The following is a 17,888-nucleotide window of genomic DNA, read 5'->3' as shown; positions in this document are numbered from 1 at the left end:
TGAAAGTTATAAGAAGCAAAGTAAAAAAATTAATGAATTTATTTAAACAAGTGAAGACCAAGTCTTTAAAATATTTTCTTGGATTTTCAAATTCTATTTGAGTTTTGTCTCTCTTAGAATTAAAAATGTCAAGCAAAGCGAGACCAGCTTGCTAGTAAATAGATACAATTTTAAAAATAGAGGCGGCTCACTGGTAAGTGCTGCTATTTGAGCTATTTTTAGAACAGGCCAGCGGGCTACTCATCTGGTCCTTACGGGCTACCTGGTGCCCGCGGGCATCGCGTTGGTGACCCCTGCTCTACAATGACAGTAAAGATTCTGATAAATGCATGCCTTATTTGTTCCAATCAGTTTTAGGAAGACATTAGACAATTTAATATTTTTTCATTTACTTCTTTCTCCATGTAAAACCATTCTAGTTATGCTTGTTTAATTTGAAATAAGACTCTGTGATAAAATAACCCAACAAGTTGAATTGATGATCTTCACTATGCAATAATTTCCCTATTGGACTGACTTGTCTGATATGTACATTTAAGTGTAGTGCTATGCAATACAAGTACTAAAATATCCAAAGATTCAAATGCATGGTACAAAATAAGAAATATCCTGAGTATGGACTCAACATAAACAATGTTCTACGATGTCCCATTAATGTGCATTTAAAAAAGAAGGAACACAGCAGCAAATAAAACAGGACTGTTCATGTTGATGTATCATTTCTTTATTGGAAATGCTACAATCTCAACAGGATGTAGGAATCCAACATTTTAAATCAAACAATACATTTTCAAGCAAAGAAATAGAACAATTGTCATTTTCCTTGAGGTCTGCATAGTGTTCGGTATGCAGTTATTAGTTTCACTTTTTCCTGAAATATTCAAGTATGTTTTAAATTATATATGTTTTCCTCTTTTTATTAATATTTTGCATAAATGTGCTGAACTTTCTTGGTGTCAGTGGAGCAGGCCATTCTGGATCTTTACTGTGTCTTCCACCCTGGAACATAGTGACAGTGTACTTTGATCATTTGTTATGTACTTGAATGTATTCTGTGTTAATAACTACATATTGTTTTATTATACCAGTTGGAATTCAGTATTCAGGATGTGGCAGCAACACCAGTGCTAGCAATGCTTCCCACTTTCTGGGTGGCATCCTTCTTTGCTTGGTGTGCCTGCAGCACTGCAACGGCTTCTTCCACCTGCACAGGACAAAGCAATGACAGACTGCAGCCTTCCAACAAGAGATAAAAAAACCTCAATGATGTTACAGGAAATGACGCACCTTTGAACGCAATGACTCATGTGACTCCAGCATGTGCAGTAGTTCTGAGTTGTCGATCTCCAGCAGCATGCCCGTGATCTTTCCTGCAAGGTTGGCATGCATGGCCTGAATCAGCGGGAATAGACGTTCCCCTGTACGAAAAACAATGAAATTACAGAAGAATAATCAACACCTAATATAGAAACTATTCCAGCTTGTTTATTGAAGCTAAGGGTTGTACCTAGCATCTGCTTCTGCTCCTGTGGCGGTGCAGAGGCCAGCATGGAAGCTGTGAGCGGCTCCTGGCCCTGAACATGCACAGCTGGTTGTGTCTAGAAAGAAACACACCTACAACTTTACCTAAAATGGACAACAAATGCGATGCTGATTGTTGTTTTGATCATACCTGCTGTAAGGCAATAGGTTGCACCACCTGTGGATTAGGGTTGCGCATACCAGAGGCGTATTTGTAAGGTGGCATGACACGGGGGCCTGGTACCCCCATTGATGGACGAGGAGCAAGATTTTGTCCAGCAGCTTTCCCACCAGAGGGGGAAATAAGTTCACTCATGAATATCTTGCCAAGTATTATCAGTTGTAATTTGGTGCATACGTGGACTCATACTGTTATGCCAGGATCATATATAGAGAACCCACCTCGCGGGCCCTGTGTGCCGCTTGGAGACATGTGCCTCGGGTTGGCACGAGGACCCGGCTGCCGAAGGGAGCTGGGCATCCCTTGGAAACCACCTGGAAATGACAGAAGCACAACAAACATCATTAAAGACTGTAACAGAAAACATTTTTATTGAAACATTTTTTAAAAAGCTTAAAGCTCTATGTTGCTGAATGCGCACCTTGACCTCTACCACTCTGCTGTTGCCACCGGGGGTTGGGTCGCATTTGGGCCATTTGATTCGGTGCATAGTATGTTGTTCTATTCTGGGCCTGGTGAACAAATAAAAGAAAAGCATGCAGCAAAATGACAACTGTGAAAGATGACTTCATTAATTAGATCAAATAAAACACATGAAAACTTAATAGCGCACGCAAAGGTGATCTACTGGGCACGTGCGCAGAGGATTACGTCCCAATCCATGCAATCCATTTAGCATGTCTGTCTTTATGTATATGTAGAATACATGCTCACCAACAATAGTAGGAGGCGATGCGAATACAATCATTTAGCACTGTTGATGTGATTTATCATGCCTGAAACTCTTCTGCGGCCACTATTTTGAGTCTATATTTAGCACGTCTGGAATGTGCGTGCAAATTTGCACAGTTACGCACAAACGGCTGTGGGAAAGTAGGTAATCGTGCTGCAAAGACAGACGATGGAGAGTAAATCCTCCATTCGCGTGTGTATGTCAACATATTTGGACTGTCATGAATAAAAAAATACTACATGTATTGTTTATCGGCAATGACATTTTTTAGTTGCTAGGTGACTTAAGGGGCTGACTAAAACAAATTCAAATAATCTGTTTTGCCGCCTGCTGGCGTTAATTTTAATGGTGTTAGTTTTTTCACATAGGAGATAGACTATTAATGTATCTCCTATATAAAAAAAACGTACCGCAATATGCATTGTCTTGTAGCTGGATGATTGCAGTTAGTGCTAGTCTCTCCCAAAGCGCACCTTCAGCATGCTAAAAAGTGGGTTTGTTTGTAGATCGCAGTGCAGGTCTGCTTCTAAAATGTCCAGAAACATTTGTACCTGTTATAGTTGTCTGCTGCATATTTAAAAACATAGCAAAACGCTAAACATATATCCATAACAAATGTGGAGGGGAAAGATTGGGCGGCCTGCATCACTTTTGTACTTGTTATATAATTATACAGGCAGTACTAATACGGACTATTTTATATGGTTCTATAAACAGTCATCAGACTCTGGCTTTAACACTCATACCTGTGGCACAGCTGGCATAAAGTAGCCACTAGTGGGCTGGAACTGGTTAATGATGGCATTGGCCGGCATGGCTCTCATTCCAGCGATGCGTTGCATGTACTGGTTGGTGAGATGGGCCTTACGCTCCTCTTTGCGCTGGGCGAGGGCCACATAAAGTGGTTTGGAGCCAACAATGCGTCCGTTCATCTCAGTCACTGCCTTGGTGGCCTCTTCTGGGGAAGAGAAGCAAACAAAGCCAAAGCCCTTGGAGCGACCCTCCTCCAACATCACCTGACCAGACAGTGACAATATTTTTTAACTTTACCACAAGTCCAGAGTATTGATGTCTCCTCTATCGTATTTAAAATCCCTCACCTTGGCACTTGTGATGGACCCAAATGGAGAGAATTCTTTACGTAGTTTTTCATCATCTATGGTGTCGTCTAGATTCTTGATGTAAAGATTAACACCCTAAAATAAAAGACATGATCATGAGCAGAGTATATGATTAATGGAACATTAACGGCTTGTTGTATTAACATCTCCTGCCGACCTGATAGCGGCTGATCCTTTCCTGTTTTAGCATCTCAAACTTGCGCTTCAGCTCTGCTTGTCGCTCCATTTTTTTCTGAGCTCTTCCCACAAACACGGTCTTGCCGTTGAGTTCTGTGCCATTCATGTCCTCTACAGCCTGAAAATGAAATTATTATTATCGGAGGGAACTGGACGGTGACAAATGTTTGACACATTTGAGGCCAAAGTACCTTGTTGGCGTCCTCGTGTTTCTCATAACTGACAAAGCCAAAACCTCTTGATTTGCCTGTAGGGTCCATCATCACCTTCACGCTGAGTGTTTTGCCTTCAGAAAACCAATGAAAAGCACGTAAAGCAGGGATATTCAACTAGAGGCACGTGGGCCAAATCCGGCCTGGGAATGACACCATACCAGCCCCCCGAGTTCAGTTCAAAATGTTGGAGACCAACATTTTGCAGAAAATTCCTAAAAACACGAGAGTGCTACTGTTGTATAGAGAAACTTGGACCACTGTAAACACATTGGCAGATCCTTCATTGACATGTGTAAGCTTGCTAGCAAACACTTAAGTTCAAACTTGTGATTTACATAACTGAGGCATCCCTCAAGGCACCATTTTATGATTTAACCCACCTAACCTTATTCCTGTCCACACACACAATGCCATCGTTTAAGACTCCCTCGCCCCTCTGTCGGTGCAACGCGAACTAGTACACATGAGTGGAAAATGGCAGACGCACATATATTAAAGGCCTACTGAAACCCACTACTACCGACCACGCAGTCTGATAGTTTATATATCAATGATGAAATCTTAACATTATAACACATGCCAATACGGCCGGGTTAACTTATAAAGTGACATTTTAAATTTGCCACTAAACTTCCGGTTCGAAACGCCTCTGAGGATGACGTATGCGCGTGACGTAGACCGGCGAACACGGGTATGCCTTCCACATTGAAGCCAATACGAAAAAGCTCTGTTTTCATTTCATAATTCCACAGTATTCTGGACATCTGTGTTCGTGAATCTGTTGCAATCATGTTCATTGCATTATGGAGAAGGAAGCTGAGCAAGCAAAGAAGAAAGTTGTCGGTGCGAAATGGACGTATTTTTCGAACGTAGTCAGCGACAACAGTACACAGCCGGCGCTTCTTTGTTTACATTCCCGGAAGATGCAGTCAAGATGGAAGAACTCGGATAACAGAGACTCTAACCAGGAGGACTTTTGACTTCGATACACAGACGCCTGTAGAGAACTGGGACAACACAGACTCTTACCAGGATTACTTTGATTTGGATGACAAAGACGCAGACGTGCTACTGTGAGTATGCAGCTTTGGCTTCTAAACATTTGATCGCTTGACCGTATGTGCGCAACTTTTTTTTGCGTATGTACGTAACTTTTTAAAAATATATAAGCTTTATGAACCTTGGGTTAGGTGAACGGTCTTTTGGGCTGAGTGATTGTGTGTGTTGATCAGGTGTTTGAATTGTATTGGCGTGTTCTATGGAGCTAGGAGCTAGCAGAGGAGCTAGGAGCTAGCGTAACAAACACGCAGGTGTTTTTATGCAGGATTAATTTGTGGCATATTAAATATAAGCCTGGTTGTGTTGTGGCTAATAGAGTATATATATGTCTTGTGTTTATTTACTGTTGTAGTCATTCCCAGCTGAATATCAGGTACCGTGAGTATGCAGCCTTGGCTGCTAAACATTTGACAGCTTGACCGTATGTGCGCGTCACGTACGTAACTTTTTAAAAATATATAAGCTTTATGAACCTTGGGTTAGGTGAACGGTCTTTTGGGCTGAGTGATTGTGTGTGTTGATCAGGTGTTTGAATTGTATTGGCGTGTTCTATGGAGCTAGGAGCTAGCAGAGGAGCTAGGAGCTAGCGTAACAAACACGCAGGTGTTTTTATGCAGGATTAATTTGTGGCATATTAAATATAAGCCTGGTTGTGTTGTGGCTAATAGAGTATATATATGTCTTGTGTTTATTTACTGTTGTAGTCATTCCCAGCTGAATATCAGGTCACCCACGGCTCTCACAGCATCTTCCCTATCTGAATAGCTTCAACTCCCCACTAGTCCTTCACTTGTACTTTACTCATCCACACATCTTTCATCCTCGCTCAAATTAATGGGGAAATTGTCGCTTTCTCGGTCCGAATCTCTCTCACTTCATGCGGCCATCATTGTAAACAATAGGGAACTTTGCGTATATGTTCAACTGACTACGTCACGCTACTTCCGGTAGGGGCAAGCCTTTTTTTTATCAGATACCAAAAGTTGCAATCTTTATCGTCGTTGTTCTATACTAAATCCTTTCAGCAAAAATATGGCAATATCGCGAAATGATCAAGTATGACACATAGAATAGATCTGCTATCCCCGTTTAAATAAAAAAAATTCATTTCAGTAGGCCTTTAAGTTATAGTCACCTCTGACCTGGAAGTGTATCCTTACCGCATACTTGCCAACCCTCCCGTTTTTAGCGGGAGAATCCCGGTATTCAGCGCCTCTCCCGACAACCTCCCGGCAGAGATTTTCTCCCGACAAACTCCCGGTGTTCAGCCGGAGCTGGAGGCCACGCCCCCTCCAGCTCAATGCGGACCTGAGACTGAGTGGGGACAGCCTGTGCCCTGTTCTCACGTCCGCTTTCCCACAATATAAACAGCTTGCCTGCCCAACGACGTCATAACATCTAGGGCTTTTAGAGTGCACAACTGCGCACACAACAAGGAGACGAAGCAGAAGAACGAGGAAATTACAGACATGGCGACGCCGTCGACGAGCAAGATGAAGAAATACGCTTGCAAGTTCCAAAACGAATGGAAACAAGAATTTCAGTTCATCCAGGACAGTTCGAAGGGGAAGGTGTATGTTGCCTGTAAATTTTGTAGAACAGACTTCTCCATTGAACACGGTGGCCGAAATGATATACTCATCATGAACGGAGAAGTTAAACAGGACAATACTGCCATCTAATGGATAGCCACCGGAACACTGAAATTCAAGTATTTCTTTTATGTAAATAAAATAAATATATATATATGTATATATATATATATATATATATATATATATATATATATATATATATATATATATATATATATATATATAGCTAGAATTCACTGAAAGTCAAGTATTTCATACATATATATATATATATATATATATATATATATATATATATATATATACACATATATATATATATATATATACACACATATATATATATATATATATATATATATATATATATATATATATATATATATATATATATATATATATATATATATATGAAATATATATGAAATACTCGAGTTGGTGAATTCTAGCTGGGAATAACCACACCCCCAACCACGCCCCCCGCCCCCAACAACCCCCCACCCCCTACCCCCCACCTCCCGATATTGGAGGTCTCAAGGTTGGCAAGTATGCCTTACCGGCAGTCACATATGTGAATTATTTCAAATGTAGCCTATTGACACATTTCTTTTAACAGTAAACCTTGCTTGCCTCACCATCAGCAGCTGTTAGACTAGCCCTATTGAAGTGAATCACACCTGAGCCATCATACATGAATCAAATCTTAAATGGACGTCTGAAAGTAAACAATGTGATAAAGAACATTTTACAACAATCAATCTAGGGATCTAGATATCTGGTCAGGACACTCCTCACTCTTTTACTTTCACCTTCATTGTCCATTCTTGCAATCCTGCCTGTGCTTGGAGGCTAAAATTGGCAGTCGTACTCGACGGCCGCAACCACTTCATGACTTCACAGTAGTTATGGAGTACAAAACTAGACGTTGAGTAATCGCTCGAAATACATGGCGGACAATAACTGATAGTCTGCTTTGCCAGACACGGGCAAAGCAGACTATCAGTTGGGCAGCACGGTGGGGAGGGGTTGGTGCATCTGCCTCACAATACGAAGGTCCTGAGTAGTCCTGAGTTCAATCCCGGGCACAGGATCTTTCTGTGTGGAGTTTGCATGTTCTCCTTGTGACTGCGTGGGTTCCCTCCGGGTACTCCGGAGGTTGATTGGCAACACTAAATTGGCCCTAGTGTGTGAATGTGAGTGTGAATGTTGTCTGTCTATCTGTGTTGGCCCTGTGTTGAGGTGGCGACTTGTCCAGGGTGCACCCCACCTTCCGCCCGATTGTAGCTGAGATAGGCTCCAGCACCCCCCGTCACCCCAAAAGAGACATGCGGTAGAAAATGGATGGATGGATGCTTTGCCAGTCCAAATGCATTCGCTTTTTTCCGTAGTCTTCCCTCGTCGGCCAGGTAATACAAAGCACACGCTACCTTTTTTATCACATCCACGGGAGCCCGCATTCTTGTTGTCTCCGCTTCGACAAATGGACAAAGTTTTTTGCTAAGTAGAATCACAGCTGACCTGGACATTCGAAAGTTCTCTTGCCATTCCTCTGGCACAACAACCTCGGTGAAAAACATATCCCACCAGGCTACCGTTCTTCCAGGCCTTATGCAAAACCGTCGCTCAACATTGCTATGTTGAAGTCTGAGAAGTGTTGTATCCGAAATAGCTGCAATCACGCGTTTTCTTCTCTTAAGGTATTAATGTGTGATTTCTACAAGCGCCTGTACATGTAGAAGAAGGACAAACACAGGCATATCTGGATGATTCGCCTCCATCTTTCTAGTGGGGGACATCTCTGCGCTGCTGACCCGTCTCCGCTCGGGATGGTTTCCTGTTGGCCCCGCTGTGGACTGGACTCCCGCTGATGTGTTGGATCCACTGTGGACTGGACTTTCACAATGTTATGTCAGACCCACTCGACATCCGTTGCTTTCGGTCTCCCCTAGAGGGGGGGGGGTTACCCACATATGCGGTCCTCTCCAAGGTTTCTCATAGTCATTCACCGACGTCCCACTGGGGTGAGTTTTTCCTTGCCCGTATGTGGGCTCTGTACCGAGGATGTCGTTGTGGCTTGTACAGCCCTTTGAGACACTTGTGATTTAGGGCTATATAAATAAACATTGATTGACATTGATTGATAGTGGTTACCTCCACCGGTTGTTATGAAGCTGCCTGGGCGCATTCTTTCTGATGTCACTTCCTCTCCGAAGTCAGTTTTTAAACAGTCAATGAGTCAGTGACGTGTTGTCAGGGGAGGCAAGAGAGGTAGTGACTCACCTGGCCTTAACCATGAAATGTTCAAAAACGAAGTAATAAAATAAAATAAGTTTGAATATTTCTCTTTTGGTCTATGCTTTCTATGTGGTTTTTGTGTGGGTCCTGTATATTTTGATAATTTTTATGGTCAAAATTGCGGAAATTCCGTGTTTTCTGATGAAAATAACGCGGCAGAGGAGAAGTGAGGCAGACACAGGTGGTGCCTCCACGGCTACACACAAAGTGTATTGAGGTGTGTGCGCGAGGGGGCGCGTGCTTGTTGCCACGGGGAAAGGCAGGCCATGACGCAGCAAGTACCTCTGCCTAAAGGTAGGGGGCGATATATTGTCAACTTGCAGTTCAATGCCTCTCTACAGTACTCTGACTCGCCACACAGGAAGAAGTGGGGGCGCTCAAGATAGCAGACACATGTTAGTCCAGCGGAAGCCAGCCTTTGTTTTTTTTTAACTGTATTTATAACAAACATGGAATTAAATGAATGGGTCTGGCATATACTTGCCAACCCTCCCGGTTTTACCGGGAGACTCCCGGTATTCAGCGCCTCTCCCGATAACCTCCCGGCAGAAATTTTCTCCCGACAAACTCCCGGAATTCAGCCGAAGCTGGAGGCCACGCCCCCTCCAGCTCCATGCGGACCTGAGTGGGGACAGCCTCTTCTCATGTCCGCTTTCCCACAATATAAACAGCTTGCCTGCCCAATGACGTCATAACATCTACGGCTTTTAGAGTGTAGAGTGCACAACTGCGCACACAACAAGGAGACGAAGCAGAAGAACGAGGAAGTTACAGACATGGCGACGCCGTCGACGAGCAAGATGAAGAAATACGCTTGCAAGTTCCAAAACGAATGGAAACAAGAATTTCAGTTCATCCAGGACAGTTCGAAGGGGAAGAGGTATGTTGCCTGTACATTTTGTAGAACAGACTTCTCCATTGAACACGGTGGCCGAAATGATACTCATTCATGAACGGAGAGTAGATGAGTGTTGTGTGTGTATATGTGTAAATAAATGAACACTAAAATTCAAGTATTTCTTTTATTTATATATATAATAAAATATATATATATATTATATATATAGCTAGAATTCACTGAAAGTCAAGTAGTTTATACATATTATATATATATATATATATATGAAATACTTGAGTTGGGGAATTCTAGCTGTAAATATACTCCCCTCTCAACCACGCCCCCCGCCCCATCCCCCACCTCCCGGTATCGGCGGTCTCAAGATTGGCAAGTATGTACTATATCCAAGATTAAATACTTCTCTAAACTGGACTTTAAGACAACATGAATGTGATCATACAAAGTATGTTTTCACGGAGGATAGCTATTGCTACTTCAGATACAAATACAGAAAGGTAAGATACACTCACAATACTATTTATTTTGTTAAAAGCAAATGGGACCAAAACGTATTTAATAAAAAACTTTATCAAATACTTTTTGGACCCATTTATCATATCATATATAATATCATTATGATAACGTTTTGATGAAAGCGAATAACTCCCTTCTTTTTCCTGTTACTCTAATGTGCAACCTAAATCAACAATAATTAAAGCTGCACATATGAATTTAACTAAAAAAAACTCCAAAAGTATCTATACCTCACCGGGTGTTTAGTCTACCGCACGTCACTGACAGACGGCGCACTTACCTGTGTAAAAAAGTATCCAAAGAGGGTAACCTTAAACGATTGGTTAGTGTGGCTGACACGGGGTTGAGGCTAAATAGTTATTCGTTTAAGGAGTTATCCGGCTTAATGTAGACAGGGCCCAAGTCCTCTCCTTTGTAAGTATCTTCATGGATTAAAATTACTCCCCGGAATGGTGTTTATCTGTTTTGGCCCTGCGATGAGGTGGCGTCTTGTCCAGTTGTCCCGTTTTCACCACAAGTGCAGTAATGCATGGTGACGTCATGCGCGCCCACACGCCCATTCTCAGAAAACGAAACTGGGAATCGGCTCATAACATAACATAACCGGTTTTTGAATACCACCCTTAATATGCACTGTACATAAACTCGGAAAAAGTATACTGTAATAGAAGTAGGATACGTTAATTTAGTAACGCACAGTTCCAAAATGCTATTCAAAAAGCCGCCGGAGGTCAAGGCAAGGGGTTTATACCTCAGGCTGAACAAATGCTCTTGTGATGTCTTTATTGTGCTGTCTCATAAGGTAAGGTACTTATTTTCAATGATGGAAAGCAGGGGCGGATTAAGAAATTTTGGCCCCCTGGGCCTGACATGGTCTTGGCCCCTCAACCCCCCGCGCGTGTGGGCGCACACACACGCACGCACTATGCAAGAAATACTGTATACTGTGAACAGACATGCACACTGTACTGTACAGAAGAGTGCACATACTGCACACACACTATTAGGTATACCACACAGACACTGACAAGCACAGGTTTCACACAGACACAGGGGGAGGGGATAAATGGCCTAAAAATAAACATTTTTGAAAATGATTACGCCCACTTCAGTGATGGTGCATTGGGTCATTTGAGAGATATTATGTATTGGAAGTTGGTAGCTATCATGAAATAAACCCCCCAACCCACCCAAAAAACTAAATCGGACATGATTTTTGCCCCCTTTTCCTCCCTTCTATCATTAAAAATAAAATAATATCTTAGGAAAACACATTGGCATAACGGCAGCTGTGCAGCAAATTGAGGCTCAAAGTCTGTATCTATTTGTGGTTAAGCTTGAGGAGAAGGAGAAAGGTAAAATGATAACATGCATCGGAGAGCACCACAAAGAAAGGTGTAGGCCAGTTCATGGTACAAGGGCTGCATGCAGGTCAAGATAGCCCATTTCCAAGAATGCTATAGTGGCTGGACAGGCACTGGACATGTCCTGAACTCAGTGTCAGACGTGGCTGCCGAATACTTGGATGAAGTGAAGCAGCTGACAGATCTCATGCTGCCCCATCTGAAGACTGTCCTGGCCAGGCAGAGGATGGATGAGGAGACCTTCCCAATGGACCCTGTCAGTGAACAGGCTAGTAACATTGATGGCACCCCTGTGCACAACATTGGGATGGAGAGACAATGTGGCAAGGTGGACTACAAACTGAAGAAGTTGGGCACACTGAACGCAGTCAATAGGTCAATAATTTTACAGAAGAGCCAGGAGCTTCAGAGGTTTCAAGGCAGCAGCACAAGCAAAAAGGGAGGTTGAACTCAACTGGAGTAAATTCATGAAGGCAAAATTCGAGAGTAGGGCAGATGAGAAACAAGAGATGGCTCAAAGAAAGGAGAGTAAGAGACTAGACATGCTGGACACACTGAAATCTTTTGATGGCCCCTTCACGATAGTGGGGAAGTTGAAAAGTTCCTTGTGGATGAAAGTCTGCACAAGAATGCAAAGCTGCAGAGAATGAAGCTTGAGGTTCAGTTTGCCAGAGAAAGCACCAAGCTTCTGCCTAAAGTCAATCCTATCTTCACAATCCAGGTGACACTTCCCAGAAATGGCAAAAGTGCAATTCTCCAAGTCATAATGGATACTTAGAATTTTATGGTGGTGGTAAGTATTCATGAAAACAGGTAGCCTAACATTAGTGAATGGGTGAATTCTGGAAATAACCTAAAAATCTTACACAGTGCACCTTTAAGCAAGGGGTTTCTTTCGTGCTTTCAATTTTGCAAAATCATCCACCACATCATTGAAGTCCAACTCTCTTGTCAGCTCACTCTCAATTGCCATTAGAGATAACGCATTTAATCTTTTCTGAGTCATTCTTGTGCGCAGCTCATTTTTTACTCTTGACAAAAGAGAGAATGAGCGTTCTCCCTCACAGTTACTGACCGGTAGAGTGAGAAAAATCTGTAGCGCAATGTATGTATTAGGAAACGTAGGCTGTAGTCCAAAATGTATTATTGTTTTGAGCAGTCCTGAAGGGGTCCTCTCCTCATCAGTGTTGTTGAGCTGTATAAAAGATTTGAACTGTATAAGCTCCTGTCCAAGACTTTCATTGAGGTCAGATGGGTATGATTCAGTGAGAATCTTGGCCTTGTGAAGGACTGAAGCATTGGACTCTGTATCCAAAGAGAAAAGGACACTGAACAAATTGTTCAGATGTTTGTAGGCCTCCAGACGGTGATTAAGGCTTGAACTCAGTTGATCAATAGAGGCAATAAATGTCTCTATTTGAAACAGTTGCCTTCCCTCAAGCACAACATCTGGGGATGCTGATTCATCAGCAAACTTTTTACGTTTCCTCGTCCGTTCAGCCCTGTAAGATGGGGTGCCACCCAACATGTTTAAGGCTTTCTGCTCAAAATGATCAAATAGATCTCTTTGGGAGAGAACAAAGGTGCGCAGAGATTCCAGCAATCTAACTGCTGTACCAAGGTCCATGTCTGCTTTTTGAAGTTGCAGACTTGTGGCCTGAAATCTGGACAGAACAGTGTCCCAAAAGCCTGCCATGAAGGCCATCTCAAGTGAATCCAGCTTCCGCACTAGACTGTCAGCTTCAGTTCGTGTGTCTCGTTTCTCTGTGTCATCAGTGGAAATAACCTGTAGTGCTGCTTTTATTTTACTGTAGTTCTGCCACAGTGCTTTGGTAGATTCTGCACGGCAACTCCAACGCGTGTTGGATAAAGCTTTAAGTGTGAGATCTATGTTGGAATTGCCAAATACCCTGTCCCATCGGTGTGTGGATGCAGTTGTGAAGTTGTAAATAGACTGAATCAAGTCAAAATACTTAGAGACTTCATTTCCACATCTGTCAATGCTGTTGACTCCCACCAAATTCAAAGAGTGAGCTGCACATGGAATATAGTGTATTAATGGGTTGCTTTTCTTTAAGTGAGCCTGCAACCCATTATACCTCCCTGACATGTTGCTGGCATTATCATAAGCCTGCCCCCTGCAATTTGACAGCTCTAACCCTAGATTTTCCAACACAGACATGACACAGTTAGCCAAACTTTCACCTGTATGGCTAGTAATGGGCTCAAAACCCACAAAGCGTTCAACAACACTGCCCTCTTTGCTAACAAAACGGAATATGAATGTCAATTGGTCCACATGAGATAAATCTGGGGTTGAATCCACAATGATAGAGTAGTATTTGCTTGCTTGCAGTTCATCTGCTATAGCCTGTTTGGTTTTTGCACCCATCAATTCAATGAATTCCTCACAAATGGTGGAGGACAGATATGAGGTATTACCTCGACCCATCTGCCCAAACTTTCTGATGTGATCCTTTAGAAAGGGATCAAATTCAGCCAGGACCTCCAGAATACCAAGGTAGTTCCCATTGAGAGGAGACCCTAACGATTCATTTTTACCCCTAAATGCAAGGCCCCTTTCTGCAAGGAATTTAATGACTGCAACAACTCTTTGTAACACCTGCCTCCAATAGCTGCTCTCTGCCTGAAACTGTTTGAACAGGTCTGCATCAACTGTGGCACCTTTGGCGCGGTTCAAGACTGCTTGCATGCAGGTTATGTGCTCAGCACTTCGCTCATGTTCACCAAATCTTTCTGAGTGTTTCCAATCACAATAGCCTGTCACAAAAGAATGCGTTTTTGGGGAAAACAGTTTGCATGCAAAGCAGTAAACATTACCAGTAGAGGGAGAGTACATCAGCCACTCTCTTTGTACTCGTTGTCCATTGGGCAAGTGTGAAGTAAAATGTTCATTGTTTAGGCATCGGGTTTTGCCTCCTAGCCCACTGTTCCTCACAGAAGCTGGATAATGGCTGTGACGGTTGTGAAATGATTTTGCACCTCTTTGAATAAGAACTTCCTTCATTGACTCAGTGAGGGTCTCAGCCCATTTAGCGGGATCACTAGGTAGAGTTGTCACTGTAGATGGTGTTGAAGAAAGATTCAGCTCATTTTCTATGCTGTCCAGAGGTGCAGTGACCTCACATTCATCCGAGCAACTGGCTACTGCTGAATTGGTTGAATCATAAGCATCAGAAGCATTTGGTTCAGTGTCTACACTTGTAGTGGTCTCAGGATCTTGGGAGCTACATGCTAGCTCAGGTGCATTGCTAACCTTAGCTGAATTTGCAGTAGCATTTATAGAATTGCTTTCAGCAGATGTCTTTGTACTGAAGAAGCTGGAGATATTTGGAACACTCTCAAGTAAAACTGATTCCTTTTTTTTCTTTTCTTGCTGAATTTTTTTTCTAGCTCCTCCACTTAAACGTTTATGATCCATATTTCCCTTCTTTCTTTGCACATTGGCTCTTTGCCTATCACAACAGATAAACCAACTATGTGTGTGTGTGTGTGTGTGTGTGTGTGTGTGTGTGTGTGTGTGAGTTTGTTTGTGTGTTTATGATCGGTGCTGCTTCCTTCAAGTGTGTGAGGTGATTTAGAAAACTAGCAACCCAGCATCAACACTCCAAAGCAGAGAATAACAGCTTACTAGCATAGACAATTGAGAGCAGAGAATCAACTGATTCGTCTGATAGACAGCAGGAGAGCAGAGTGGTCAGTGATGATCGAATCAAGAAAATGTCTAAATGGCAAGGGAACAGACTGATTTGTACTGAGGAGAAAGAGAGAGAGAGCCAATTACAGTGAAATATATTCCAAAAGAGCCAAGTGACTAGCTGAAGGCAGGGACAAATGCCTTGGAGTGACCAACAAGAGTGCAAAGTACCAAATGGCAAAATGTGGAAAGACCAACAGGCAGATCTGCTTTTACCTCTTATCTTCACAACCAAAAAGTTGCTAAATGATGTTTTCAGTCGCTAGCCAGGTATGGCCAAAAGACGCGAAATCTAGCGGCAAAGTCGGTCAATCACACTGACAGTGAAACAAATATTTTGAAAAGATAATAATTGTACACCTTTGTGCACTTTAGTCTTCTATCTAAATATTTTCACAAAGGACACCAAGGCAGCTTGCTAGCTATGATGGGAGCAACAATGTCTGATAGACAACAGGAGAGCAGAGTGGTCAGTGATGATCCAATCAAGAAAATGTCTAAATGGCAAGGGAACAGACTGATTTGTACTGAGGAGAAAGAGAGAGCCAAGTACAGTTAAATATATTCCAGAGCCAAGTGACTAACTGAAGGCAAAGACAACAGCCAGATACCTTAGCAGAGACCAACAAGAATTCAAAGTACCTAATAGCAAGATGGCGAGACCAACACAATAAATTGTATTAGGATTTAATTTATTAACGTTAATCTTAACAGCCAAAAAGTTGCTGAATAATGTTTGTAGTCGCTAGCCAGGTATGCCCAAAACAAGAGTCGCTAAACCTAGCAGCAAAGTTGCTTAATTGCAACACACTCTAGGATTCAGGGGAATTAAGGATAATAAAGATATTAATTGTACAACTTTTTGTACTTTTTTTCTAGTTTTTTGAGTCGCCAGCCATGTATGGCCAAAAGTCGCTAATTGAATGCCAACGTTGCTTAATCGCCAACACACTGGGACTCACTGAAGGACTGACTGAATAAAAAAGATAATTAAGATAATTGTGTACTTTTCTCTTCTGATATTTTCTCTAAGGACCCCAAGCTATCTGCAAGCAGCAATAATGTCTGACAGACAGGAGAGCAGAGTGGTCAGTGATGAATGGCAAGGGAACAGGCTGATTTGTACTGAGGAGAAAGAGAGAGAGAGAGCCAATTACAGTGAAATATATTCCAAAAGAGCCAAGTGACTAGCTGAAGGCAGGGACAAATGCCTTGGAGTGACCAAGAAGAGTGCAAAGTACCAAATGGCAAAATGTGGGAAGACCAACAGGAAGATCTGCTTTTACCACTTATCTTCACAACCAAAAAGTTGCTAAATGATGTTTTCAGTCGCTAGCCAGGTATGGCCAAAAGACGCGAAATCTAGCGGCAAAGTCGGTCAATCACACAGTGAAACAAATAATTTTAAAAAGATAGTAATCGTACAATGTCTTGTACTTTTGTCTTCTTTCTTAATATTTCTCAAAGGACACCAAAATGTCGCTATCTGCAGGCAGCTTGCTAGCTATGATGGCAGCAACAATGTACCTTAGAGTGACTGACCAACAAGAGCTCAAAGTACCTAATGGCAAAATGTGGAGAGACAGACACAATAAATTGCATTAAGATGAAGAGAACTGTTGCTATTATTAATCTTAACATCAACCAGAAAGTCGCTAAATGTCACCAGCCAGGTATGGCCAAAAGTCGCTTAATTGGCCACACACAGTAACAGAGAAACTAACAAAAAAAAAGATCATAAAGATAATAGTTGTACAACTGTGTGTACTTTTGTCTTCTTTCTAAATATTTTCCCAAAGGACACCAAAATGTTGCTATCTGCAGGCGGGAGCGTGCCTATGTTCCCCGGGTCCTATGTTCCCCGGGTCCTATGTTCCCCGGTTGTTCCTGGGTCTTTGTATGCGACCGGGGAACTTAGGACCCTTTTTCTAAAAAAGGGTCCTATGTTCCCTGCATTGTATCTGGCGAAATTGCGAAATTGTGCCCTGACCAAAACCATCCCTAAACCTAACCTGTCACAGGGCGTTGTGGAGCACTTTTTTTTGGCGAAATTGTGCCCTGACCAAAACCATCCCTAAACCTAACCTGTCACAGGGCGTTGTGGAGCACTTTTTTTTGGCGAAATTGTGCCCTGACCAAAACTATCCCTAAACCTAACCTGTCACAGGGCGTTGTGGAGCACTTTTTTGGCGAAATTGTGCCCTGACCAAAACCATCCCTAAACCTAACCTGTCACAGGGCGTGCGGCAGCAGATAGAGCAACTCAAACGCGAACTTCCTTCCTTCGACAACTTAAACGCGTCTCTGTCATGCGTGTCTGCGTGCGTCTTACTTAGTCGCGCATTGGAAGCAGCGGGGAACATAGAACCCTTTTCTGGAAAAAGTGTTGTACGTTCCCCGCAGCGGGGAACATAGAACCCTTTTTTTTAAAAAGGGTCCTTAGTTCCCCGGTAGAGGGGAACATAGGACCCGGGTAACATAGGGACGGGGAACATAGGGATGACCCGCTGCAGGCAGCTTGCTAGCTATGATGGCAG

The 17,888-nt window shown here is 42.6% G+C and overlaps 1 protein-coding gene across 2 annotated transcripts in view; it reads right to left on the bottom strand.

Annotated features, from left to right (window-relative positions):
• Nucleotides 1-731: 731 nt before the first annotated feature.
• The window catches only part of pabpc4 (poly(A) binding protein, cytoplasmic 4 (inducible form)), a 29,165-nt gene continuing 12,008 nt past the window's right edge, over nucleotides 732-17,888 (bottom strand). The window contains exons 5-15 of one of the 2 annotated variants that reach the window (XM_062041831.1): nucleotides 3,925-4,019; nucleotides 3,714-3,851; nucleotides 3,536-3,631; nucleotides 3,182-3,451; nucleotides 2,124-2,214; nucleotides 1,924-2,016; nucleotides 1,673-1,803; nucleotides 1,508-1,598; nucleotides 1,288-1,418; nucleotides 1,086-1,204; nucleotides 732-999 (exon numbers count right to left, since the gene is read on the bottom strand). In XM_062041831.1, the coding sequence (XP_061897815.1) occupies nucleotides 1,103-1,204; nucleotides 1,288-1,418; nucleotides 1,508-1,598; nucleotides 1,673-1,803; nucleotides 1,924-2,016; nucleotides 2,124-2,214; nucleotides 3,182-3,451; nucleotides 3,536-3,631; nucleotides 3,714-3,851; nucleotides 3,925-4,019 (1,238 nt within the window). In that variant the 3' untranslated portion in view covers nucleotides 732-999; nucleotides 1,086-1,102. Of the gene's footprint in view, nucleotides 1,000-1,085; nucleotides 1,205-1,287; nucleotides 1,419-1,507; nucleotides 1,599-1,672; nucleotides 1,804-1,923; nucleotides 2,017-2,123; nucleotides 2,215-3,181; nucleotides 3,452-3,535; nucleotides 3,632-3,713; nucleotides 3,852-3,924; nucleotides 4,020-17,888 lie in introns of those variants that run through there. The other variant, XM_062041832.1, reaches the window with a different exon arrangement.

This window comes from Entelurus aequoreus, linkage group LG03, assembly GCF_033978785.1.
Source record: "Entelurus aequoreus isolate RoL-2023_Sb linkage group LG03, RoL_Eaeq_v1.1, whole genome shotgun sequence".
In the NCBI taxonomy this organism is placed as follows: Eukaryota; Metazoa; Chordata; class Actinopteri; order Syngnathiformes; family Syngnathidae; genus Entelurus; species Entelurus aequoreus.
Note: the sequence above shows the minus strand (reverse complement) of the source record. Positions and strands in the feature narration are given on the sequence as shown.